The sequence below is a fragment of the Mauremys reevesii genome, linkage group 15 (genome assembly GCF_016161935.1).
Source record: "Mauremys reevesii isolate NIE-2019 linkage group 15, ASM1616193v1, whole genome shotgun sequence".
NCBI classification, from domain to species: domain Eukaryota; kingdom Metazoa; phylum Chordata; order Testudines; family Geoemydidae; genus Mauremys; species Mauremys reevesii.
Window position 1 is genome coordinate 17,067,095 of NC_052637.1, and position 21,545 is coordinate 17,088,639.

General features: G+C 47.1%; 1 protein-coding gene across 1 annotated transcript; it reads left to right on the forward strand.

Annotated features, from left to right (window-relative positions):
• Positions 1-1,831: 1,831 nt before the first annotated feature.
• On the forward strand, positions 1,832-21,007 carry LOC120383119 (zinc finger protein 271-like). The gene is made up of 3 exons (XM_039500745.1): positions 1,832-2,029; positions 5,239-6,279; positions 18,949-21,007. Exons 2-3 carry the CDS (start codon positions 5,270-5,272, stop codon positions 19,925-19,927), a joined length of 1,989 nt encoding a protein of 662 aa, XP_039356679.1. The 5' UTR covers positions 1,832-2,029; positions 5,239-5,269; the 3' UTR covers positions 19,928-21,007.
• Positions 21,008-21,545: the final 538 nt, after the last annotated feature.

The window sequence follows — 21,545 nt, forward strand, 5'->3', positions numbered from 1 at the left end:
ATGTTATGAGTCATTTTTCTTGTCAAAGGAAAAGTGACCATTAGTTCTTCACAAAATATTTAAAGACCCATGGACTGAACTCAGGCTTGCTTTTATCCATGCAAACATGACACTTTTTCATGACACAATCAAATCACTTGAGGGAGATGATCGCTATGCAGTAAAGTCAGAGAATATCTTAAACAATCTCAAAAAGAAGCTGGTTATAAGATGTAAAGAAAACTTTGTGCCAGTTTTAAGAGAAAACTACTTAGAGACCTAGAAGAAGTGGGGATTGTGACACATCAGTGCTATCTTAATGTGTCAAGATCTTTCTTCAATACAGCCATGGGGAAAACATACAGATGATTTGAGTGATTTGAAGTGTCTGTTTTTAAAGAAAGCTCCTTTAAGATCCAAGATTGAAAAAGCAATTGAGTTACTGCAGAGGAAATACCCCAATGTGACAATTAACAAGTATGAACTGTTTGATGAAAACAACGAGGTGTCCGGTGGCACCTTAAAGACTAACAGATTTATTTGGGCATAAGCTTTCATGGGTAAAAGACCCCACTCTTAAAAAGTGTGGGGGGGTTACTCATGAAAGCTTATGCCCAAATAAATCTGTTAGTCTTTAAGGTGCCCCTGGACTTGTTGTTGTTTTTGTGGATACAGACTAATACAGCTACCGCTCTGATGTTTGATAAAGTAACTCTGTTAAATGGGTTTGTGACAGGGAAACTATGTGAATGCAATGACACAACTACAATTATCATAGTGTGTGGCAGATGGGATGAAGTAATCGAACATTGTAAGGAATCCTCAGTACCACATGCAAATATTAAAAAAACTGGCAGAACTGATCCTGTGCCTGCCTGGCAATAATGCTTCAGTCAAAATGATATTTTCTGTCATGAGTGACCTGTGGACAGGACAAAAATCCAGATACAAGGTTGAAACTGTGAAAGCCATTCTCAGGTTACTGTCAAAACAAACTTAACTTTGACCTGGAAGTTAATCTCTAGGTGGACTCCACTAGCAGAAGCAACAAGTTGTCATGCCAGTTTTCTTGCAACACAGAGATAACACAGCATTCATAAATGACATTGGCATCGGTGCAAAGAAAGATAGTCTTTAAATAGGCCATTTAGACAGTAGGTATGGAAAAATGATGTTGAATAATGTTTTTGTATTGTTTATAACCAGTGTTTGAATGCACTTCTTTAGTGTGACATCACATCCAAACTGATTACATGCATATTTGTTTTGTATTTGTAGTGTATATGTGCAACTGCTAAAATATAAGATGCTAAATTAATTTGCCTCCCTGTGCTCTGCAACTTACATTTTCAGTCTTGGCTTCTTTGCTGTGCTCCCACCTCTTTGTGTGTCCCTGGATTTGGTTTACAAAATGTGGTGGTCACCTTACCACATTTTGAAACTTGGGGATAGGCAAGACAAATCAGACCACTGAAAGTAGGGTGACCAGATGTCCCAATTTTATAAAGACAGTCCTGATTTTGGGGGCTTTTTCTTATATAGGCACCTATTATCCACCACCCCCTGTCCTGATTTTTTACACTTACTATCTGGTCACCCTAACTGAAAGAGTACAGTAGCCTGAAAAGGCTGAGAGCTACTGCTCTAGGGCCATCTCTACCTCTGATTCATTCAATCTGGAGATTTCTCCTTGTTCAGGAATCAGAGAAGGGTTCTTTCTGGATCCCTTTGGGGGGGACAGGGAGGAGGTTTCCTCAGATTCTACCACAAGAGGGCTCTGGCTATTGCATGGAGGGGAGGCTACTCTATGTCTGTCTGCTAAGGATACTGGGGTTGGACTTCCTGGGTCAGACTCTGCTGCTGCCGCCTCCATTGTGAGCCAGGAGCCCGCGCTGATCAGCTGCCGCTACCCGGAGGGGTGTGTGCGGGGAGAGCCCTTCCCTAGCGCCCCTCTGTGCCCAGCCGGGGGCGACTTTCTCCGGCGGCTGGAACCAGCCCGTGGGGCAGCCCCGGGCTCTGCCGACACCAGCCCCTGAGCCGGAGCCTGCAGGTGATGGGAGAGACCCGGGGGAAGGGCTGGGGCCGGGCAGGAAAGTGACTCTGCACCAAGGGCCCCTCCTCGCCCCAGCTCCGCTCCCGGACGGGGGTCTGCGAGTCCCAGAGCTGCTGCCCTCTCTGACCCCGCCCCCCAGCTCTGCCCCCCTGAGCGCCTGGAGGCGCCGAGCCAGCTCCGGGAGAGCAAACACCCCGGGCCGGGACAGGGACCGAGCCTCCCGGGCAGAGCGGAGGGGAGAGGGGGAAGAAGGGAGAGAACAAAATGTCAGGAGGGATCAATACTCCCATTCAGGGCAAGATTTTCAAAAGTGCTCAACTGCCAACACCTCCCCATAGAGAACAATGGAGAATGCCCCCTATGGAGAACAATGGAGAGTGCCCCCTCCGCATGGAGAATGAGAGTTGCTGAGGGCTGAGCTCTTGAAAATCTTACAGAGAACTGAAGAAAGGATAGACAGGCTGTGGCTTTGCTGCCAACGTAGGGGATGTTTTTACAGCGGGAGATAGCTAACACCGTTTTGTTTTCCTGCTGTAAAATCTTAGTGGAGAAATTACTCTAATTTTTACCAAGATGTAGCTAAGCAAGTACATACCAAGGAGTGGAGAGGGGGTATAGTGTTGAACCCCATAAAAATCTGGCTGTACCCTGTCTCCACTGGCATTTTACCAAGAATTGGCTGTCATTTATATTGTAAAAAAACTGAAACAAAACCCCTCTTCTGGCAGTAGAGACAGCCTACCAAAGGCAGCGGGGAGGTTCCCAGCTCCCAGACCTGCCTAGATCCCTTTCCTGCAGCATCCCTGGGCAGATTCATTTTCCTGGGAACAGGGCAAGGAGCAGAGAGAGGGAAGGCCAGCTCCTGACAATGCCAAGGAGTATCCACCAAAGCTGCTCCTTTGATTCTGCTTTTTATGATGATGATTATTGTTCTTTTCAGGCACACAAAAGTAGCCTGGGCTTTTTGCAGAAAGAAGTGTATGTATATAGTCCACAGCAAATTCATATATTCTATGGCCAGAAGGGACCATTTTGATCATCTAGGCTGATCTCTTTCAACACACAGGTCAGAGAATTTCACCTATTGTTTCCTGCATCAAGCCTAATAACTTGTGGCTGAGCTAGAGCAGATCTTTTAGTGAGACATCTGATCTTAGCTGAAAGACTCCAAGTGATGGAGAATTCACCGCATCCATCCAATGAGCTGTTCCAAAGGTTAATTATCCTCAGTGTTAAAAATTTACACCTTTTCCCGAGTTTGTCTAGCTCCAGCTTCTAGACATTGGATCTTGTTCTATCTTTATTTGCTAAATGAAAGATTAAAAAATGTCTTCCTTTGTAGATACTTAAAGACAGTGATCACATTGCTGCTTAACCTTCTTTTGGATGTGTTAAATAGATTGAGTTTCTGAAGTCAGGTTTTCCAGGCCTCAAATCATTCTCATCTGAATTCTCCAGTTTCCTAATATCCTTTTTAAAAGTGTGGATACCAGAATCAGATACAGAATTCCTCTAATGGTTTCACCAATGTTTTATATAGACAATAGACCACCTCCCTACTCTATATTCCCCTGCTCATACGTCCAAGGATCATATTGGATCTCTTAGCCACAGCATCACACTGGGAGCTTATGTTTATCTGAGTTCCACCATGACCCCAAAGTCCTTTTCAGAGTTACTGCTTTCTAGGGTACAATCCCTCATTCTGTAAGCATGACCTACATTTGTTCTTAGATGTATAACCTTACCTTTGACTGTATTAAAACAAATGTGTTTCAGATGAGCCCATCTTATCAAGAGCTCCCATTTGCTCTACAATACTTACCTATCATTATCATTTTTACTAGTCTAATAATTTTTGAGTCATACTTTACCAGCAATGACTTTATAATGACTTCCTTTATCACCCAACTTGTAATCGCGTCAAAAATATCAAGTTTGTTTGACAAGATCTGTTTTCCACAAAACCATGTTGATTGGCATTATGTTACCATCTTTTAATTTTTTACTGAGTGGGTCCTGTATTCATTCCATTATTCCATTCTATTACCAACAGGGCTATCATTACCCAGGTCAACCCATTTGCTCAATCTTGCAAACATTTTTGTATGTAAATAATTTCTCATGAAAATAATATCAATCCTATAAGTTAAGTTTTTCACCTGCTTAATTGAATGCAGAATTGGGTCCAATGTTCAGACCTGACACAAATGAGGGTCATGGCAGAAGCAATGGGGGACAGAAGGAACAAGTGGAACTGTAATGAGTTCAGGAGATGACTCAGTAAGGTATGGGTGCATCTTGGTGATGATATTATATCAGTTTATTTTTAATATCTAAAGAATGGATACAATTTTCAAAAGCACCATAGGCATTTAGGAGGCTTTCAATGGGAGTTAGGCATCTAACCTGTTTATGCACCCAGGGAGCTTTTCAAAAGCATCTGTTGGCATCTTGAGGCTCCTAAATACCTTTGAAAATCTGTCCCTTAAATGCTTTTGCAAGTTGGAGTTAGGCCCACTGGAATATCATAGAATCGTAGAAATGTGGGATGGGAGGGACCTTGAGAGGTCATCTAGTCCAGTCCCCTGCACTGAGGCAGGACTAAGTATTATATACACCATCTCTGACAGGTATTTATCTAACCTGTTCTTAAAAACCTCCAATAACAGAGATTCCTCAACCTCCCTAGGTAATTTATTTCAGTGCTTAAAATGTTTCCTTTGGTAAATAGGCTGATTTTCAGAGGTGCTGAGCACCCACACCTCGTAGCATTATTATTTGTCCTGTGGGAGAGCCTAGAATCCAGTTCTGTTGTGCTGAGCATTGTACAAATAGACAGTTGCTGCTCCTAAGAGCTTATACATTCTAAAGTACAACACGCAAATGCAACAAACTGATGGGAAGCACAAAGAAACAGTTAGGCAATTGTGATCAGTGTGATAAAGAGTGGTCATAGCTCACCATTACTAAGATGTTTATAGGGAGGATGGCAAAGGAGAGTATTGGAAGAGGGACAGTGTAGTGGTGTGCTAGGTCCATGATGTTGTCATGAATTTAGGGCTCATGAAAGGTGAGGGCTTTTTATTGTGGTAAATTCGAAGATATTCTGTCAACAGGTGTTGATTTTCTGTTCCCCTTCTGAGGTTCCCTTTCCCCCCCCAGCACAGGCAATGACTCATCTATGGATTCTCTCTCTATCCCAGCTGTGAGTGACAAGAAGGAGAACAGTCTGAGATGGAGGAACCATACAAGATGTCTCTGACAAGATCCAAAGGCAATGTTTCTGAGAGCCCCGAGCAGGAAAAATCCCCTAGGAGTCCAGGCGAATCAGAAGCACAGCAGCAAAACACTCCAGAGGAAAGTAAATCTGCTCACAGTGGGCGAGGTGTGAGGAAGCGCAAAGGCACCATCGTCCGCCGGAGAACATTCATGGGGGAGAGGCCCAACATCTGCATTGAGTGCGGGAAAAGCTTCCTTCAGAGCTCAGACCTTATTAACCATCGGCGAATCCACACGGGGGAGAAACCTTATAAATGCATTGACTGCGGGAAAAGCTTCAGCATCAGCTCAAACCTCATCCGACACCAGAGAACCCACACGGGAGAGAAACCCTATAACTGCCCCGACTGTGGGAAAAACTTCACGGACAAGTCGACCCTGACCCAGCACCAGCGGGTCCATACGGGTGAGAAGCCCTATAAATGCATTGATTGTGGGAAGAGCTTCAGCCGCAGCTCCCACCACAAGAGGCATCTGAGGAGCCCTCCAGGGAAGAGGCAGAGCAAATGCACCCACCGGGAAAGTACTGCTGTTGGGAAGGTCAAAGAAACCAAAGCATCAAAGAAGAGATCCTCGACCGTTGAGATCTCCAACACTTGTGCTGAATGCTGGCAAAGCTTCAGCCAGAACTCGGACCTGGTCAAACACATGAGGATCCACACAGGAGAGAAACCCTATGAGTGTCCCGACTGCGGGAAAAGATTCAATGTCAGTTCAAACCTGATCAGACACCAGAGGATCCACACAGGAGAGAAACCCTACACGTGCTCTGACTGCGGGAAAAGCTTCACTGACAAATCCACTCTGACCCAGCACTACCGGATCCACACGGGAGAGAAACCCTATATATGCACTTACTGCGGGAAAAGCTTTAGTCACAGCTCCCACCACAAAAGACATGAAAAAATCCACAAGGGAAGGAACTCGGTGTCCTTCCTGCCATTGTGGCCCTACCCCACTCAAACGTTCTAAAGAACGGGGTGCATACTAAAGAGCCAGAAGGCAGATTGGTGTGAATTATAGAGAGAGAGAAAGTGAGCACTGTGTGACCTGGAGAGTAGGAACTGCTACATGTCATCAGACTGGCAGTCAAACTACTCCAGTCCCATTTCCAAAAGTGGCTATTAATCACATACCTCAAAGGAAGGTGTGAAACTCCTATAAGGGACAATTTTGCAATAACCTGTCCATGGGGGGAAAGTGGCTGCCTGTTCCCAGGCTGTTAATTGGTTGGCTTATGTCCTCAATATAAAGATCCCTTAGAAACCTTTATCCTAGCCATGGTAACTGTTGGTGATATTTTTTATCATTCCCATAGATGTGTCTAATTCCCTTTTTTTGGAATCCTACTCTTGTTCTCCATAACATCTTGTCGCGGTGAGTTCAACATGCTAGCCATGCATTGTGTAAATAGTATTTCTTCTTGTCAGTTTTAAATTAGTACCCATTATTTCACTGGGCATCTCCTTTTTGTTGTACTGTGAGAGAGGGCAAGTGAGGAACCCAATTTGCTGGTACTTTCTCTCTGCTGTTTATACACCTAAATCATGTGCCCTCTTTTTCATCCTCTCTCTAGATTAAATAGTTCCAGTCTTTTCATCCCCTTCTCATACAGAAGTCTCTCCTGCCCTCTAACAATTGTTGTCTCCTATCTCTGAACCCCATCTAATTCTGCTATATCCTTTTTGAGATGGGATGACCAGATCTGAATGCAGTATTCCTGGTTTGGGTATCCCATCAATTTATATAGTGGCATTAGAATATTCAGTATTATTTTCTAACCGAATGTTTATCCATACTTTATTTTTTATCCACTATTGCGCATTGTGGAGAGGTTTTCACTGATGTGTCTAGTATGACTCCTGCATCTCTTTCCTTAGTTGTTGCACTTAATTTAGATCCTAGCAGTGTGTATGAGTAGATGATATTGTCCCTTTTAGCGGGCCACATGGTGCCAGCAACTTCCAAGCAGAACTCTCTCTTTGAAGTGAAGAGGGAGATTAAATATATATTAGCAGAGACTTTCAAAGCAGCCTAAGGAGTTTGCATGCACTGGGTGTGGTTTTCAAAAGCTCCTAAGTGATTTGTAATGGTATTTAGGCATTGTTCTGCTCAGCATTGCAACACTTAAGGGTATGTCTGCACTACGGGATTATTCTGATTTTACAGAAACCGATTTTTGGAAACAGATTGTATAAAGTCGAGTGCACGCGGCCACACTAAGCACATTAATTCGGCAGTGTGCGTCCATGTACCGAGGCTAGGGTCGACTTCTGGAGCGTTGCACTGTGAGTAGCTATCTCATAGCTATCCCATAGTTCCCGCAGTCTCTCCCGCCCATTGGAATTCTGGGTTGAGATCCCAATGCCTGATGGGGCCAAAAATTTGTCGTGGGTGGTTATGGGTAAATGTCGTCAGTCAATCCTCCCTCCGTGAAAGCAATGGCAGACAATCATTTCACACCCTTTTCTCTGGATTGCCCGGGCAGATGCCATAGCACGGCAACCATGGAGCCCGTTCAGCCTTTTTTCATTGTCACCATATGTCTACTGGATGTTGCTAACAGACGCAGTACTGCAGCACCACACAGCAGCATTCCCTTCCCTTTGCAAGTTAGCAAAGACGGTTACCAGTTATACTGTACCGTCTGCTGCTGTCATGGGTGCTCCTGGCCGGCCTCGGTGAGGTCGGTCAGGGGCGCCTGGACAAAAATGGGGATGACTCCCCAAGTCATTCTCTTCTTTAAGTTTTGTCTAATGGAGAGTCAGTCCTGCCTAGAATATCAGGCAAGCCTACTAAAGAACCAGAGAGGCAAATGGCCGCTCTGGGTCAGAGCCTCAGACATCCCACAGAAATGATGAGCTGCATGCCATTCTAGGGGGTGCCCCTGCAACAACCCCACCCATTGCTTCCCTCCTCCCCCACCCCTCCTGGGCTACCGTGGCAGTTATCCCCCCATTTCTGTGATGAAGTAATAAAGAATGCATGAATAAGAAACAACACTGACTTGCAAACAACACTCTGCAAGCAGAGATCAAAGAGGGGAGGTGAGGGCAGCCTCCAGCTGCCATGATATTCCAGGCAGGAGTGACTCTCCATTAAAGCTTAAAGAAGAGAACGACCTGGAGTCATTCCCATTTTTGCCCAGGCACCCCCGGCCAACCTCACTGAGGCCAGCCAGGAGCACTCACAGGACAAGGATGACGGCTATCAGTCCTACTGTACCATCTGCCTTCGGGAAGGGAAGGGGATGCTGCTGTGTAGCGCTGCAGCACTGCGTCTGCCAGCAGCATCCAGTAGACATATGGTGACATTGAAAAAGGCGAGAGAGGATTTTTTCCCCTTTGCTTTCACAGGGCGGGAGACGGCATATACCCTGAACCACAATGTTTTTGACCCTTCAGGCTTTGGGAGCTCAGCCAAGAATTCAAATGGTTTTCGGAGAGTGTGGGAACTGTGGGATAGCTACAGTCGTCAGTCGCCCCTCCCTCCGTGAGCGTCCATATGATTCTTTGGCTTTCTGGTATGCTTGTCTCAACTCCTTAGTTTTACACAGCACTGTGTTGAGTTCCTGTTGTGGCCTCTGTCCATCATGGCCTTGGAGATTTTTTCAAATATTTTGGCATTTCGTCTATTGGAACGGAGTTCTGATAGAACAGATTCATCTCCCCATACAGAGATCAGATTCAGTATCTCCTGTATGGTCCATGCTGGAGCTCTTTTGATTCTCGGACTGCATGGTCACCTGTGCTGATCAGCTCTCCACGCTGGGCAAACAGGAAATGAAATTCAAAAGTTCGCAGGGCTTTTCCTGTCTACCTGGCTAGTGCATCCAAGTTCAGGTTGCTGTCCAGAGCGGACACAGTGGAGCACTGTGGGATAGCTCCCGGAGGCTAATACCGTCCAATTGTGGCCGCACTAACCCTAATTCGAAATGGCAATACCGATTTGAGCGCTACTCCCCTCGTCAGGGAGGAGTACAGATATCGATATTAAGAGCCCTTTATATCGAAATAAAGGGCTTCGTTGTGTGGACGGGTGCAGGGTTAATTTGGTTTAATGCTGATAAATTTGAGATAAACTTGTAGTGTAGACCAGGCTTAAGTCTCATTTTCAAAGTTGATTTAAGCACTTAGGAGCCTAATTCCCACTAAAAGTGAAGAAAAGTTTTCTGACATCACTTAAGGCCAGATTTTCAAAGGTCAGATTTTCAAAGGTCTTTAGGCATCTAGACATGCAGATAGGTGTCTAGTGGGATTTTCAAAAGAGCCTAAGTGCCTAACTCCCATTGAAATAGCCCCTCAAATCAATGGGTGTTAGGCATGTAGGCAATTGTGAAAATCCCTTTAGGTGCCTAAATAACTTTAAAAATCTAGCCCTTAGGCACTTTTGAAAATTTTACCCCCGATTTCCAGAGCTGGGTGTCCAAATCCCTTTGGATGGTTTTGAAAAATCTCAGCTGACCTCTGTCAATCATAAGGTTTTTTCATAGAACCCATTACCATAGTATTTAAACACTTCCCAGGAAAATGAAATCTGATTTTAAACTGATGGCATGATATGGCTTAAAGTGTATTGTGCTGCATTTACCTGCACTGAATTCCATCTGCTGTCATGTCGTCTAGTTCATCTAACATTGTCATTGTTAGGTCCCCTCTGAAGTAACTCAGCCTTCTTTATATACAAACTAATGCTGTATTCTCTGCAAATTTTGCCTCAGTTTTCATATTAAACACTGGCCCTAGGCATGGGCATAGTTTGGATCAGGCAGAGGGGGTGTTGCCCCCAAAACTGCAAGCCTCGGGCAAGTGTGGAATTTGCCCCTCCCCTGCCCCCAAGCACAGCCCCATTGGCCTGACTGAAGCTTCCTCCCCCTCCCCACCCAATATAAAAGTCAAACTGTGGCCAGATGTTCCAATTTTATCAGGACTGTCCTCATTATTATGAGCTTTGTCTTATGTAGGATCCTATTTACCCCCCCACGTGCCCATTACCACTCCCCGTCCTGATTTTTCACACTTGCTATCTGGTCACCTTAACTAGTCCTAATACAGGACTCTGAAGGCACCCCACTGTTAACCTCTTACCATATTGAAAAACTGACTATTTATCCTTTTCATTTTCTGCCTCTTAGCCAGTGTCCAATCCATAACAGTACATTTTTTGTTCATCCTGTGACTACTTGGCTGCCTTAACAGCCTCTGCTGAGGGACTTTGTCAAAAGGTTTTTTTGAAAGTCTAAATAAATTAGATAAATGAGAACCAGTTTGTATATTAGTTTTTGTTAATAAATGATCAAAGCATTCCTCTAGATCAGGGAGACGATTTTTGCTTTGCAGAAGCTGTGCAGGTTAGTCCCAATCATGGGGTGTTTTATGACTCTCTGTCTTTAGAGTTTGGCCTGAAGTGGACAAGTTGCCCCAACCTACCAACTCATGTGTTTGCAGCCCTCGCAGGCCTTCCTGCGTCTCAAATAAAATATCATGCATGATTAGGGTGACCAGACAGCAAATGTGAAAAATCAGGACGGGGTGGGGGGTAATAGGAGCCTATATAAGAAAAAGACCCAAAAATCGGGACTGTCCCTATAAAATTGGGACATCTGGTCACCCTATGCATGATATACATGAGTGGGACTTGCACACAAAACACCACCTGGCCTAGGAGAAGGTGCACTTGTGAGCCAGGTAACTAAATTCTATGCTCATTTCTGTTGCAGAGTCATATTATTATTTCTGTAGTTCACAACCTGACTGACTAAGCTAGGTCTCTACTCGGAAATAGATCCGAGATCCCTACAATGCCAGATCCAAGTTTCATACCTTTACCAGTGATATGTTTCAGAATACATATGCCATATCTATGTACTTGGTTACCCTGTCTGTAACCCCAGTTCTGAACACATCTCTCTGCCAAACCCAGGAGCCCTGATTCTTAACATTCCACTGTTGTATCACAAATAGTTGTATAACCCATTGGCAAAGTGAATGTTGCATCTCTCTCTAGGAGGTGGTCCACATAGAGGGTAAAGCCTGGATTCACAAAGGAGCAAGGGGACTTGAGCCTGGATGACCCACCTCAAAAACACCAGGCTACAGAGTTATTCTCTCTCTCTCTATGGCCCCATGACTCTTTAATTATTTATATACAGTGGAACAAGAGAAATTGAGGGAGCCCCACACCAGAATATCCCATAGCTCAGTGGTTAGCATTTTCCTGAGAGGTAGGTGCTGTGACCCAGAGTTCGGCTAGGCTATGCTTACTGTGAAGAAAGATGGAGGCAAAACAACACCATGGAGATAACCTTACATTTTAAACTTTATAAAGGCAAAACAATTGAATAGAAAGTAACATCAAATATTCACTTAGGAAAATGTTAAACTGTAAATCACCATTCACAATAAAAGAAGTTTTTCAACAACATGCTGTGTAACCCTGGGAGGGAATCAGTTCCTCCTCTGGCTGCAAAGTCCAGTTTCACCCCAGCTGTCCCACCTTTGCCTCTCTGCAGCTTGTGATGCTCCTTTCATGACTGCATCTCTTTCCAACGAATGCCAGCTTCTCACCCAGCGATCCACACCTAGGCACCAAAGCATATTCCCTCTGTCAGTGTCCCAATGGTCAACCTCACTGATCATACGCTCTGTGCCCCTCACCACCAGACTCTTTGCATACAGCTCTTCAAGGGCCAGCTTTCCCCTCCCCAGTAAATGCCATTTTTACCCAACACATCCTCTTTTCGGCACTTTCTCTGCCTTTTTTCTGGTAGATCTTGAGCCTCCTCCCCACTCGAGCTGCCCTCTTCTTGTCTGCCCCTCTCTCCAGGACAACATTTTATGTTGCTGTACCACATGCTAGTGCCAGGGCCATAGTTATTACTTGGGAGACCCTTGTTCAAATTATTTCCCTATTTTCTCTAACCACTGGGTTAAGGGGTTTCAAGCTGGATGTCCACATTTTGAATGGTTCCTGGTCTGGTAGGTGGCCTCTGAGCACACCTACCAGACCTGGCCCTACAGGCAAGATAGGTGTTCACTCACTTCTCTTCCCCAGTTCATAGATTATTCTGGGCCTTAGGTGGAGATAAGTGTCTGGATGCCTAGAGGCAGGCGCCAGTGTGCATGCTCAGAGGCAGAAACATAGGCACCTAGGGAACTTTTACCCTGAAAACTTAGATGGGGTAAGTTGCGGTGCTTGCAGGCAGTGGAGTGAGGTTTCTGGATCATAGTGGAGCCTAAACTTGGGACGTAGGTGCCTAGCACACTGCTTCTGCTACCAATTGCTCCATTATCTCAAGAAGAAATCCAGGCGGTGGATCTGCATGGTCTCAGCCCAAATCCTCCTGAGGGAAAACACAAGTCTGTGATCATGCAGTGACAGAATGTATCTAATGCACCTGCACAAGGGGCAGGGTGAAGGTTGCATGGGTACCTCTCTTATAAGTTTACAGTTACATTATTTATTTAACATTTAGACTGTGATAGAGCCTAGAAGCCTCATCCAGGTCCAATCTCCACTGTGCCAGGTGGTGTACAAACATACAGCTAGTGACAGTCCCTGTCCCAAAGAGCTTAGCATATAACAGGTGGATAAGAGGAACAAAGGGCCCAAACTGAGGTAACAAAAATAATGGGCTATTCACAATACTTTACAAATCAGGAGTAGTAAGTGTGTGTGTGTGTATATATATATATATATATATATATATATATATGCAAATTAAATAATTTGCCTAAAACATCACACATGGATCTGTACAAAAGTTGGCAGCTCTGTACCATGCACCTTCCACTGGACCAGAAATGGAATATCAATTCTTGTATTTCTCTCTCTCCTGCCTTCTCGTCTATCTGTGCTTGTTTGTGTGTGCTGGAGAAAGCTGGACTTGACCCAACAGCTTTGTGAGTAAACTGAGAACACTCTGGATGAAACCCTGCGAACACTTCCAGCATTTAGCTGAGAAAAGCTGCCATTCTTCCCCAGCAGATTTAACTTTCAGAGAGGTTTCCATGTGCAATAACTCATGATCTAAAGCCTTAGAGAGTAAGAAAGTAGCTAGATAGAAACATGGCCCTTTGGGAGACAACTGAAGCTGTGTAACTGATGCCATAAGGAGCAGGATTCCACCTCTGAAGTTTTTGTCCTAGTTTTGAGGTGCACTAACTGCTGCTTAACCCATAAACCTCAACAACCCTGTAGATAGATGGTTCCGGATTGAATCAGGCAAACACACGTTTGACACCAGTAAGTGTCTGTGATCACACAGAACATTAAAAAGCATTTACTATTGTGGATGGTGGCAAAATCACTGGAGGTGGCCACACGGTACTAAATAGATTTAGCTCCTTAAGGCCTTTCTACACTACATGGACAATAACAGCATAGCTACAGTGCCTTAGCTATGCCAGCAATACGCTGTAATGCAGATGCAGGCTATGGAAGGATTTTTTTCATTGCTGTAGGACAGCCACCTCCCTGAGTGATGGTAGCTAGATTGACAGTAGTATCTTCCATCAACCTAGCTAAGTCTACATCTGTAGTTAGGTTGGCAAAGTTAAGCAGCTGCTCACGGGTGTGGATTTTTCATAGCTCTGAGGGACGTAGCTATGTTGACTACATTTTATGTCAAGTATCAGAGGGGTAGCCATGTTAGTCTGGATCTGTAAAAGCAGCAAAGAGTCCTGTGGCACCTTATAGACTAACAGACGTATTGGAGCATGAGCTTTCGTGGGTGAATACCCACTTCGTCGGATGGAACCTACTCTACTCTACTCTATATTCCCCTGCTCATACATTATCAATTCTCCCTTCTAAAGATCAATTCTCCGCCACTTCCCTAAAATCATTCAACTCCCTGACAGCAATTAACTCTCCTACCCCCTCGCAATAATTAATCAGTGCCCTCCATGATCAATTCTCCCTAATCACCCTGTGTGAATCCCCCTACTCAATACCCCTTTGCGAGTCTCAGGACAGCTCCTGCTAAATAGGTTTCTCATCTGCTCTTTTCCCACTTCCCTCACATTTCCACACTGTAGCCCCATAGAGCTATCCCGAGCTGCAGGTCTGCCACCCCCACGGAGTTGGAGACAGACAGTACCTAGAGAGCAAACAATGCCAAAATTTCTGGCTAAGAGCTTGACTTGTAGCAGGTCTGAGCTGCAGATCTCACAAGCAATGTGCAACCCACCCACCAAGGCCATTTGCGGGTCATGGAGTGCAGCAGGAGGGGGCTGGGAAAGGCTCTGGGCAGAAGCTCTGCAGTGAGACAGATAGATGCAGGGCAGCTCCACGGTTAATCCTGCTTCCATTATTCCAACATTACAATTCAGTGTTAGAAGAAAGTGGCTATTTCTATGATTATTTACACAGAACAACCCCTGCCAGCAATCCAGTTGTCAATTGTGGTATCCTTATGGACATTGGCCTGCATCTCCTTGGCACAACAGGTACTAAGAGTGCTGGGGCAAATGGGTCTAGGCCCAGTCATTGGACCCAGGTCACAAGTGAATTCTGGGGTCAACAAATGAAAAAGCCGGGACAGGAGTGAAGATTAAAGGTTGGAAATGAGGGATCCAGGGAGGGAAACAGCAGAGAATCCCTGACAGCACCCACTGCTTCAAAGGTGTCTAAGGAGTCAGTGAACAGCGCCCAAAGGAACTCTGCCCTGCAGCATGATCAGATGAGGGAGTGGAAATAGGCCTCTCAGTTGCAGAGAACCCTTGGTCCAAAGTCCTCCTTCTGGAGTGATGGATGGCTGTCTTGGCCAGTGCCAGAAGGAGGTTGACAAGATCTCACAACTTTGTGGGGGCCACAGATGGGTGTGAATGGATTAGGATGTGTAGGGAAGTTCAGTCAGAACCTTAGTAAGAGGTTCTGGAAGAGGAAAAGCACCTTTATGCATCTGACATAGATGTGCGCCAGGGTCTCCGTCTCTGCAGAAGGGACAGGAATTAGGTGAGTTCGTGAACCTCACCAGGTACATGCCTGTGCTTATGGCTCCATGGAGGGGCTGCCAACTAATATCCCTGGCGGGCTGTGGAACCATAGGAGAGTAGAGGCTGGTGTTCCCCTCCTGAAGCAGCAGCAGGTCCCACCATGTGGTGTTGGGGTGGGACGCATGAGCATGTACAGGTATTTTCTGGGTGCGGTTCAGACACGGATTGGCTGGATGTCATGCAGCCGACTCAGGTGGCATGTTGGGAGCAGCTGGTGAGGCTGTCAGGAGTCAGGGGCCCAATGTTGAGTTCCAGAGGGCCTGGGGTGGACAGGAGTTCACTCTCCCACAGGACCTGCTCAAGAAAAGCGAGAGAAGCATGAGGCAAGGCTGCCCTCCCTTCTTGGAGCACATGACAGGGACACAGGGCAGGCAGCCCCATACACTGGCTGAGTGCTGTCAAGTCCATCCCCTCCCTTTGCTGCTGCACTGGGCAACACAGTATGGGGAGGAGGTAAGCAGCCCTCAGTGGTGAAAGAACAGGTTAAGGACTATTTAGAAAAGCTGGACATGCACAAGTCCATGGGGCCAGATCTAATGCATCCAAGGGTGCTGAGGGAGTTGGCTGATGTAATTGTAGAACCATTGGCTATTATCTTTGAAAATTCATGGTGATTGGTGGAGTCCCGGACAATAGGAAAAAGGCAAATATAGAGCCCATATTTTAAAAAGGGAAGAAAGAAAACCCGGGGAACTACAGACCTCACTTCAGTCCCCGGCAAAATCATGAAGCAGATCCTCAAGGAATCCATTTTGAAGCACTTGGAGGAGAGGAAGGTGATCAGGAACAGTCAACATGGATTCACCAAGGCAAGTCATGCCTGACCAACCTGATTGCCTTCTATGATGAGATAACTGGCTCTGTGGATATGGGGAAAGTGGTGGATGTGATATATCTTGATTTTAGCAAAGCTTTTGAGACGGTCTCCCACAGTATTCTTGCCAGCAAGTTAAAGAAGTATGGGCTGGATGAATGGACTATGAGGTGGATAGAAAGCTGGCTAGATTGTTGGGTTCAGCGGGTTGTAATCAATGGCTCAATGTCTAGTTGGCAGCCAGTATCAAGAGAAGTGCCCCAGGGGTCAGGCCTGGGACTGGTTTTGTTCAACATCTTTATTAACGATCTGGATGATGAGATGAATTACACTCTCAGCAAGTTCACAGATGACACTAAGCTGGGGGGAGAGGTAGATAAACTGTAGGGTAGGGATAGGGTCCAGAGTGACCTAGACAAATTGGAGGATTGGGCCAAAAGAAATCTGATGAAGTTCAACAAGGACAAGTGCAGACTCCTGCACTTAGGAAGGAAGAATCCCAAGCTGGGGACTGACTGGCTAAGCAGCAGTTCTGCAGAAAAGGACCTGGGGATTACAGTGGAGGAGAAGCTGAATATGAGTCAGCAGTGTGCCCTTGTTGCCAAGAAGGCCAACAGCACATTGGGCTGTATTAGAAGGAGCATTGCCAGCAGATCGAGGGAACTGATTGTTTCCCTCTATTCAGCACTGGTGAGGCCACACCTGGAGTACTGTGTCCATTTTGGTCTGTCCCCCCCCTCCCCCCCCACTACAGAAGGGATATGGACAAATTGGAGAAAGTCCAGCGGAGGGCAACAAAAATGATCAGGGGGCTGGGGCACATGACTTACAAGGGGAACCTGAGGGAACTGGGATTATTTAGTCTGCAGAAGAGAAGAGTGAGGGGGGATTTGATAGCAGCCTTCAACTACCTGAAGGGGAGTTCCAAAGAGGATGGAGTTCAGCTGTTCTCAGTGGTGGCAGGTGATAGAACAAGCAGCAATGGTTTCAAGTTGCAGTGGGGGAGGTCTAGTTGGATATTAGGAAACACTGTTTCACTAGAAGGGTGGTGAAGCACTGGAATGGGTTACTTAGGGAGGTAGTGGAATCTCCATTCTTAGAGGTTTTTAAGGCCCAGCTTGACAAAACCCTGGTTGGGATGATTTAGTTGGGGCTGGTCCTGCTTTGAGCAGGGGATTGGACTAGATGACCTCCTGAGATCCCTTCCAATCCTAATACCATGATTCTATGATCGTAGTCCAGGTCTCTGAGTCTGGTCATGCCAGCAGGGGCAGGCCCACGCCGTTCTCGGAGGTACCAGAATGTCCAGTACTCCAGGTATGCATGAGTGACTACCCTAACGTGAACCAGTGCATCTCGCCCCACCACACACACCTGGCATGGAGAGCAGGTGGGAGGGACCCCACCTGCCTCCCATCCCAGACCATCAGGCCAGAGTTCTTGGCCCAATTGACTTGGATGGAAGAGACCGGAAAAGAGATGGCTTGGCATGGCATGCACTACCCGTGATGAACACAAGGGGTGGGGACAGGAAGGAGGAGAGTCCAGGAACTCCAGTCAGGAATTTTCTGAGGCATCCTTGAAATAAAGGCCTCAGGGGCTCTCAGAATCCCTGGCTGGCAGCAGGAGCAGGTTTCTCTGCGGCTGTCTCTGTCCCTGGTCCATTACCTCTGGAGTTTTCTCTGTGCTCAGGTCCTCAGGATAGAGAGAAGGATTCTGGCCGCATGCCCCCTGGGACTCATTTCTGTGCCGGTGGGGAGCGCGCGCAGGGAAAGGGTTTCCATTAAATGTTGTCGCTAGAGGGCCCTGGTTGTTGCTAAGGGAGGGAGGCGGCTGCTTTCTGCCTGTCTGCTCAGCACATCGGGGGTTGAGCTTCCTGGGTCAGACTCTGCCGCTGCCTCCATTGTGAGCCGGGAGCCCGGGCTGAGCCGCTGCTGCTCCCCAGCGGGGTGTGTGCGGGGAGAGTCCTTCCTTAGCGCCCCTCTGTGCCTAGCCGGGGGGACTCTCTGCGGGGGCTGGAACCAGCCCCTGGGGCAGCCCCGGGCTCTGCCGACACCAGCCCCTGAGCCGGAGCCTGCAGGTGAGAGGAGAGACCCGGGGGAAGGGCTGGGGCCGGGGCCGGGCAGGAAAGTGACTCTGCACCACCGGCCCGTCCTCCCCCCAGCTCTGCTCCCGGGGGGCGGGGGTCTGCGAGTCCCAGAGCTGCTGCCCTCCCTGATCCCCCCCCCCCCGGGCTCTGCCCCCCGAGCGCCTGCAGGAGCCGAGCCAGCTCTGGGAGAGCGAACGGCCTGAGTCTCCCAGCCCGAGGAGAGGGGGCAGGAGGGAGACGGGGAGAGACTGGCAGGGGCAGCAGGAGCGATCAGTGAGGAGGGAGATTCCCGGCTCCCAGCCCTGTCCGACCCCATTCCCTGCAGCACCCCGGGGCACATGGACTTTCCTGGGACAAGGTGGGGAGCAAAGAGAGGAAAAGCCAGTTCCTGCTTCTGCCGATTCCCGCGCTGCTGGGGGAATGTGCTGCCCTGGAGACATGGTCAGAGGGATCCCCCAAAGCGGATCCTTGGATTATGCTCTTTTCTAGTGTTTGGGTCAGAGAATCTATTACTGGGGTGTTAAAAATGTCTTACTGCGTTTAGTCATGGTGCTAGGTGATGGCTTTGCACCGTAACAAAGGGACTAAGAATTTAATATTCTCTGAGTGGGTATTTCTGATGGATGCCCCCTAAATACTAATACATTATTAAGGAAATTAATAGAAGAGTTGTTTTGATTTTGCAGCTCACAATGGGATACAACTGAATGTAAGGAGCTGAATCATTATCCAGGGAAGCAAATACACTGAAGATGTCACCCAGAAAATCCAAGAGGACTCTGAGTCAGAGCCCTGAGCAGGATAAACCCTGTGAGAGCCAGTGCAAGCCAGAGGAGCCAGAGGCCATGGAGAAGAGACCAGTGAAACTCATCCAAGGAATTAAGAAGCGAAAGGATTTTGTGGTGCACCAGGGAACCCAGACGGAGGAGAGCCCCAATATCTGCATTGAGTGTGGGAAAAGCTTTACCCAGAACTCCAGCCTCATCAACCATCGTAGAACCCACACGGATGAGAAGCCCTACAAATGCCCTGACTGTGGGAAATGTTTCGGCGTCAGCTCCAGCCTCAGCCGGCACCAACGCATTCACACGGGCGAGAAGCCCTACGCCTGCCCTGACTGCGGGAAGAGCTTCAGTGACAAGTCCAACCTAACCCAGCACCAGCGTGTCCACACGGGTGAGAAGCCCTACAAGTGTATTGACTGCGGGAAGAGCTTCAGCCGCAGCTCCCACAAGAAGAAGCACCTGCGGCACCTGATGGGCAAGAGGCCAGGCAAGTGCTCATCACCGCAACAGCGTGAGGGTGCTGTGGGGAAGGCCAAGGCCAGGAGGAAGGTGGAGGTGCTGAACACGTGCACCGAGTGCTGGCAGAGCTTCAGCCAGAATGCTGATCTCATCAAGCACATGAGGATCCACACGGGCGAGAAGCCCTTCAAATGTACTGACTGTGGGAAGAGCTTCAGCGTCAGCTCCAACCTCTTCCGGCACCAGCGCATCCACACCGGGGAGAAACCCTACACATGCTCTGACTGTGGGAAAAGCTTCACTGACAAGTCCACCCTGACCCAACACCAGCGCATCCACACGGGCGAGAAACCCTACATCTGCACCTTCTGTGGGAAGGGCTTCAGCCACAGCTCCCACCACAAGAGACATGAGAAAATCCACAAGGGCGAGAACCCTCTACTGACCTTCCCCACCCAGACATTCTGAACAGCTGGACATTTGAGGATCATGCAGGGATCAGTGTGGGTTCCGCTGTGGGGAGCTGTCTGCATGGTGGGTATTTATCTTCTGGAGATTAGGAATGGCCACAGAGATTGCATAGCTGTTCAGAACAGAAGGGACCATTAGATCATCTAGTCTGACTTCCTGCTCATCACATGCCTGAGAATCTCACCCAGTAACTCCTGCGTCCAGCCCAGTAACTTGTGGTTGACTGAGAAAGTATGTCTTAGAAAGAGGAATCCAAACTCGGTTTAAATGCTCCAGGTTATGGAGAATCCACCACAGCCTTTGGGATCTGTTCCCAGGGTTCACTACAATCCCGTAAAATTTTACCTCTTATTTTCAGTTTGAACACTGTTGACTTCAGCTCCCAGCTACTGGAACTTTGCTAAAGTAAAGAGCCCTCTGGTATCAGCAATATGATCCTCATGTAGATACCTACAGACTGTGATTAGATCCCCCCCTTAATCTACCCTTCAATAGCTAGAGTTCTGTAAGTTTCCTTTCACTGTAAGGCATGTTACAAATCATTCTGTGTAGCCCTTCTCTGAATCCTCTCCAGTTTTGCAACAGCCTTTTTAAAGTGTGAACACCAGAACTAGACACAGCACTCCAGAATGGTCTCTTGTCCATAGGATCAGAGCAATTGTCCTTCTACTGCCATCACCTGTCTCCAAAAGTGGCTATTACCACTTCCCTCAAAGGAAGGTGTGAAACTCCCCTAATGAAAAGTTTTCCAGTAGCCTAGTCATGGGGGAAGCTGCTGCATCTATCCAGGAATGGGTGGCTGGCTGGCTTCTGCTCTTTACATAAGCACCCCTTATAAATGTTCCTCCTAGCCATTGTAACTAGGGATGGTATTTCTGTCCTTCACATCAATGTCTAATGTCAATGCGACTGTTTGCCTCCATACACCTTGTGGCAGAGATTTCCACAGGTTATTTATGCATTGTGTAGAATAGCATGTCTATCAATTTTATATTTTATGTCTCTCAGGGCTGGTCCACACTAAGAAGCGGGGTCGAACTAGGGTACGCAAATTCAGCTACGTGAATAGCGTAGCTGAATTCGAAGTACCCTAGTTCGAACTACTCACCCATCCAGACGCCGCAGAATCGAAGTCTGCGGCTCCAAGGTCGACTCCGCCACCGCCGTTTGCAGTGGTGGAGTACCGGAGTCGACCACGGCGCTTCCGGAGTTCGAACTATCGCGTCCACATTAGACGCGATAGTTCGAACTCCGAGAAGTCGAACTCACCGCGTCGACCCGGCTGGTAAGTGTAGACTAGCCCTCAGTTAATTGATTATGCCCTTTTTCTTGTATGGAGAGAGGGCAAATAGCATCTTCTCTATCCCATTTATTGTTTTATTTGTCTTCTCATTAATCTCTTCTCTGACACGGTTCCAATCTTTTCAGTCTCGTCATACAAAAGTCTCTTGCAGGCCTGTAATTATTCTTGTCACCCATCTCTGAATACCTTCCGTTTCTCCTATGTCCTCTCTGAGATGGGGTGACCAGAACTACACACACCATTGATTTATATAGTGGCATTAGAATATTCTCAGTATTATTTTCTATCCAGCTGTTTATATGTCTTGTTTGT

Coding starts and splice junctions, on each gene's coding strand:
- LOC120383119 (XM_039500745.1), top strand. CDS start 5,270: ATGGAGGAACCATACAAGATGTCTCTGACAAGATCCAAAGGCAATGTT. Junction 6,280..18,948: donor TGGCCCTACCCCACTCAAAC/GTTCTAAAGAAC, acceptor ATCATTATCCAG/GGAAGCAAATACACTGAAGA.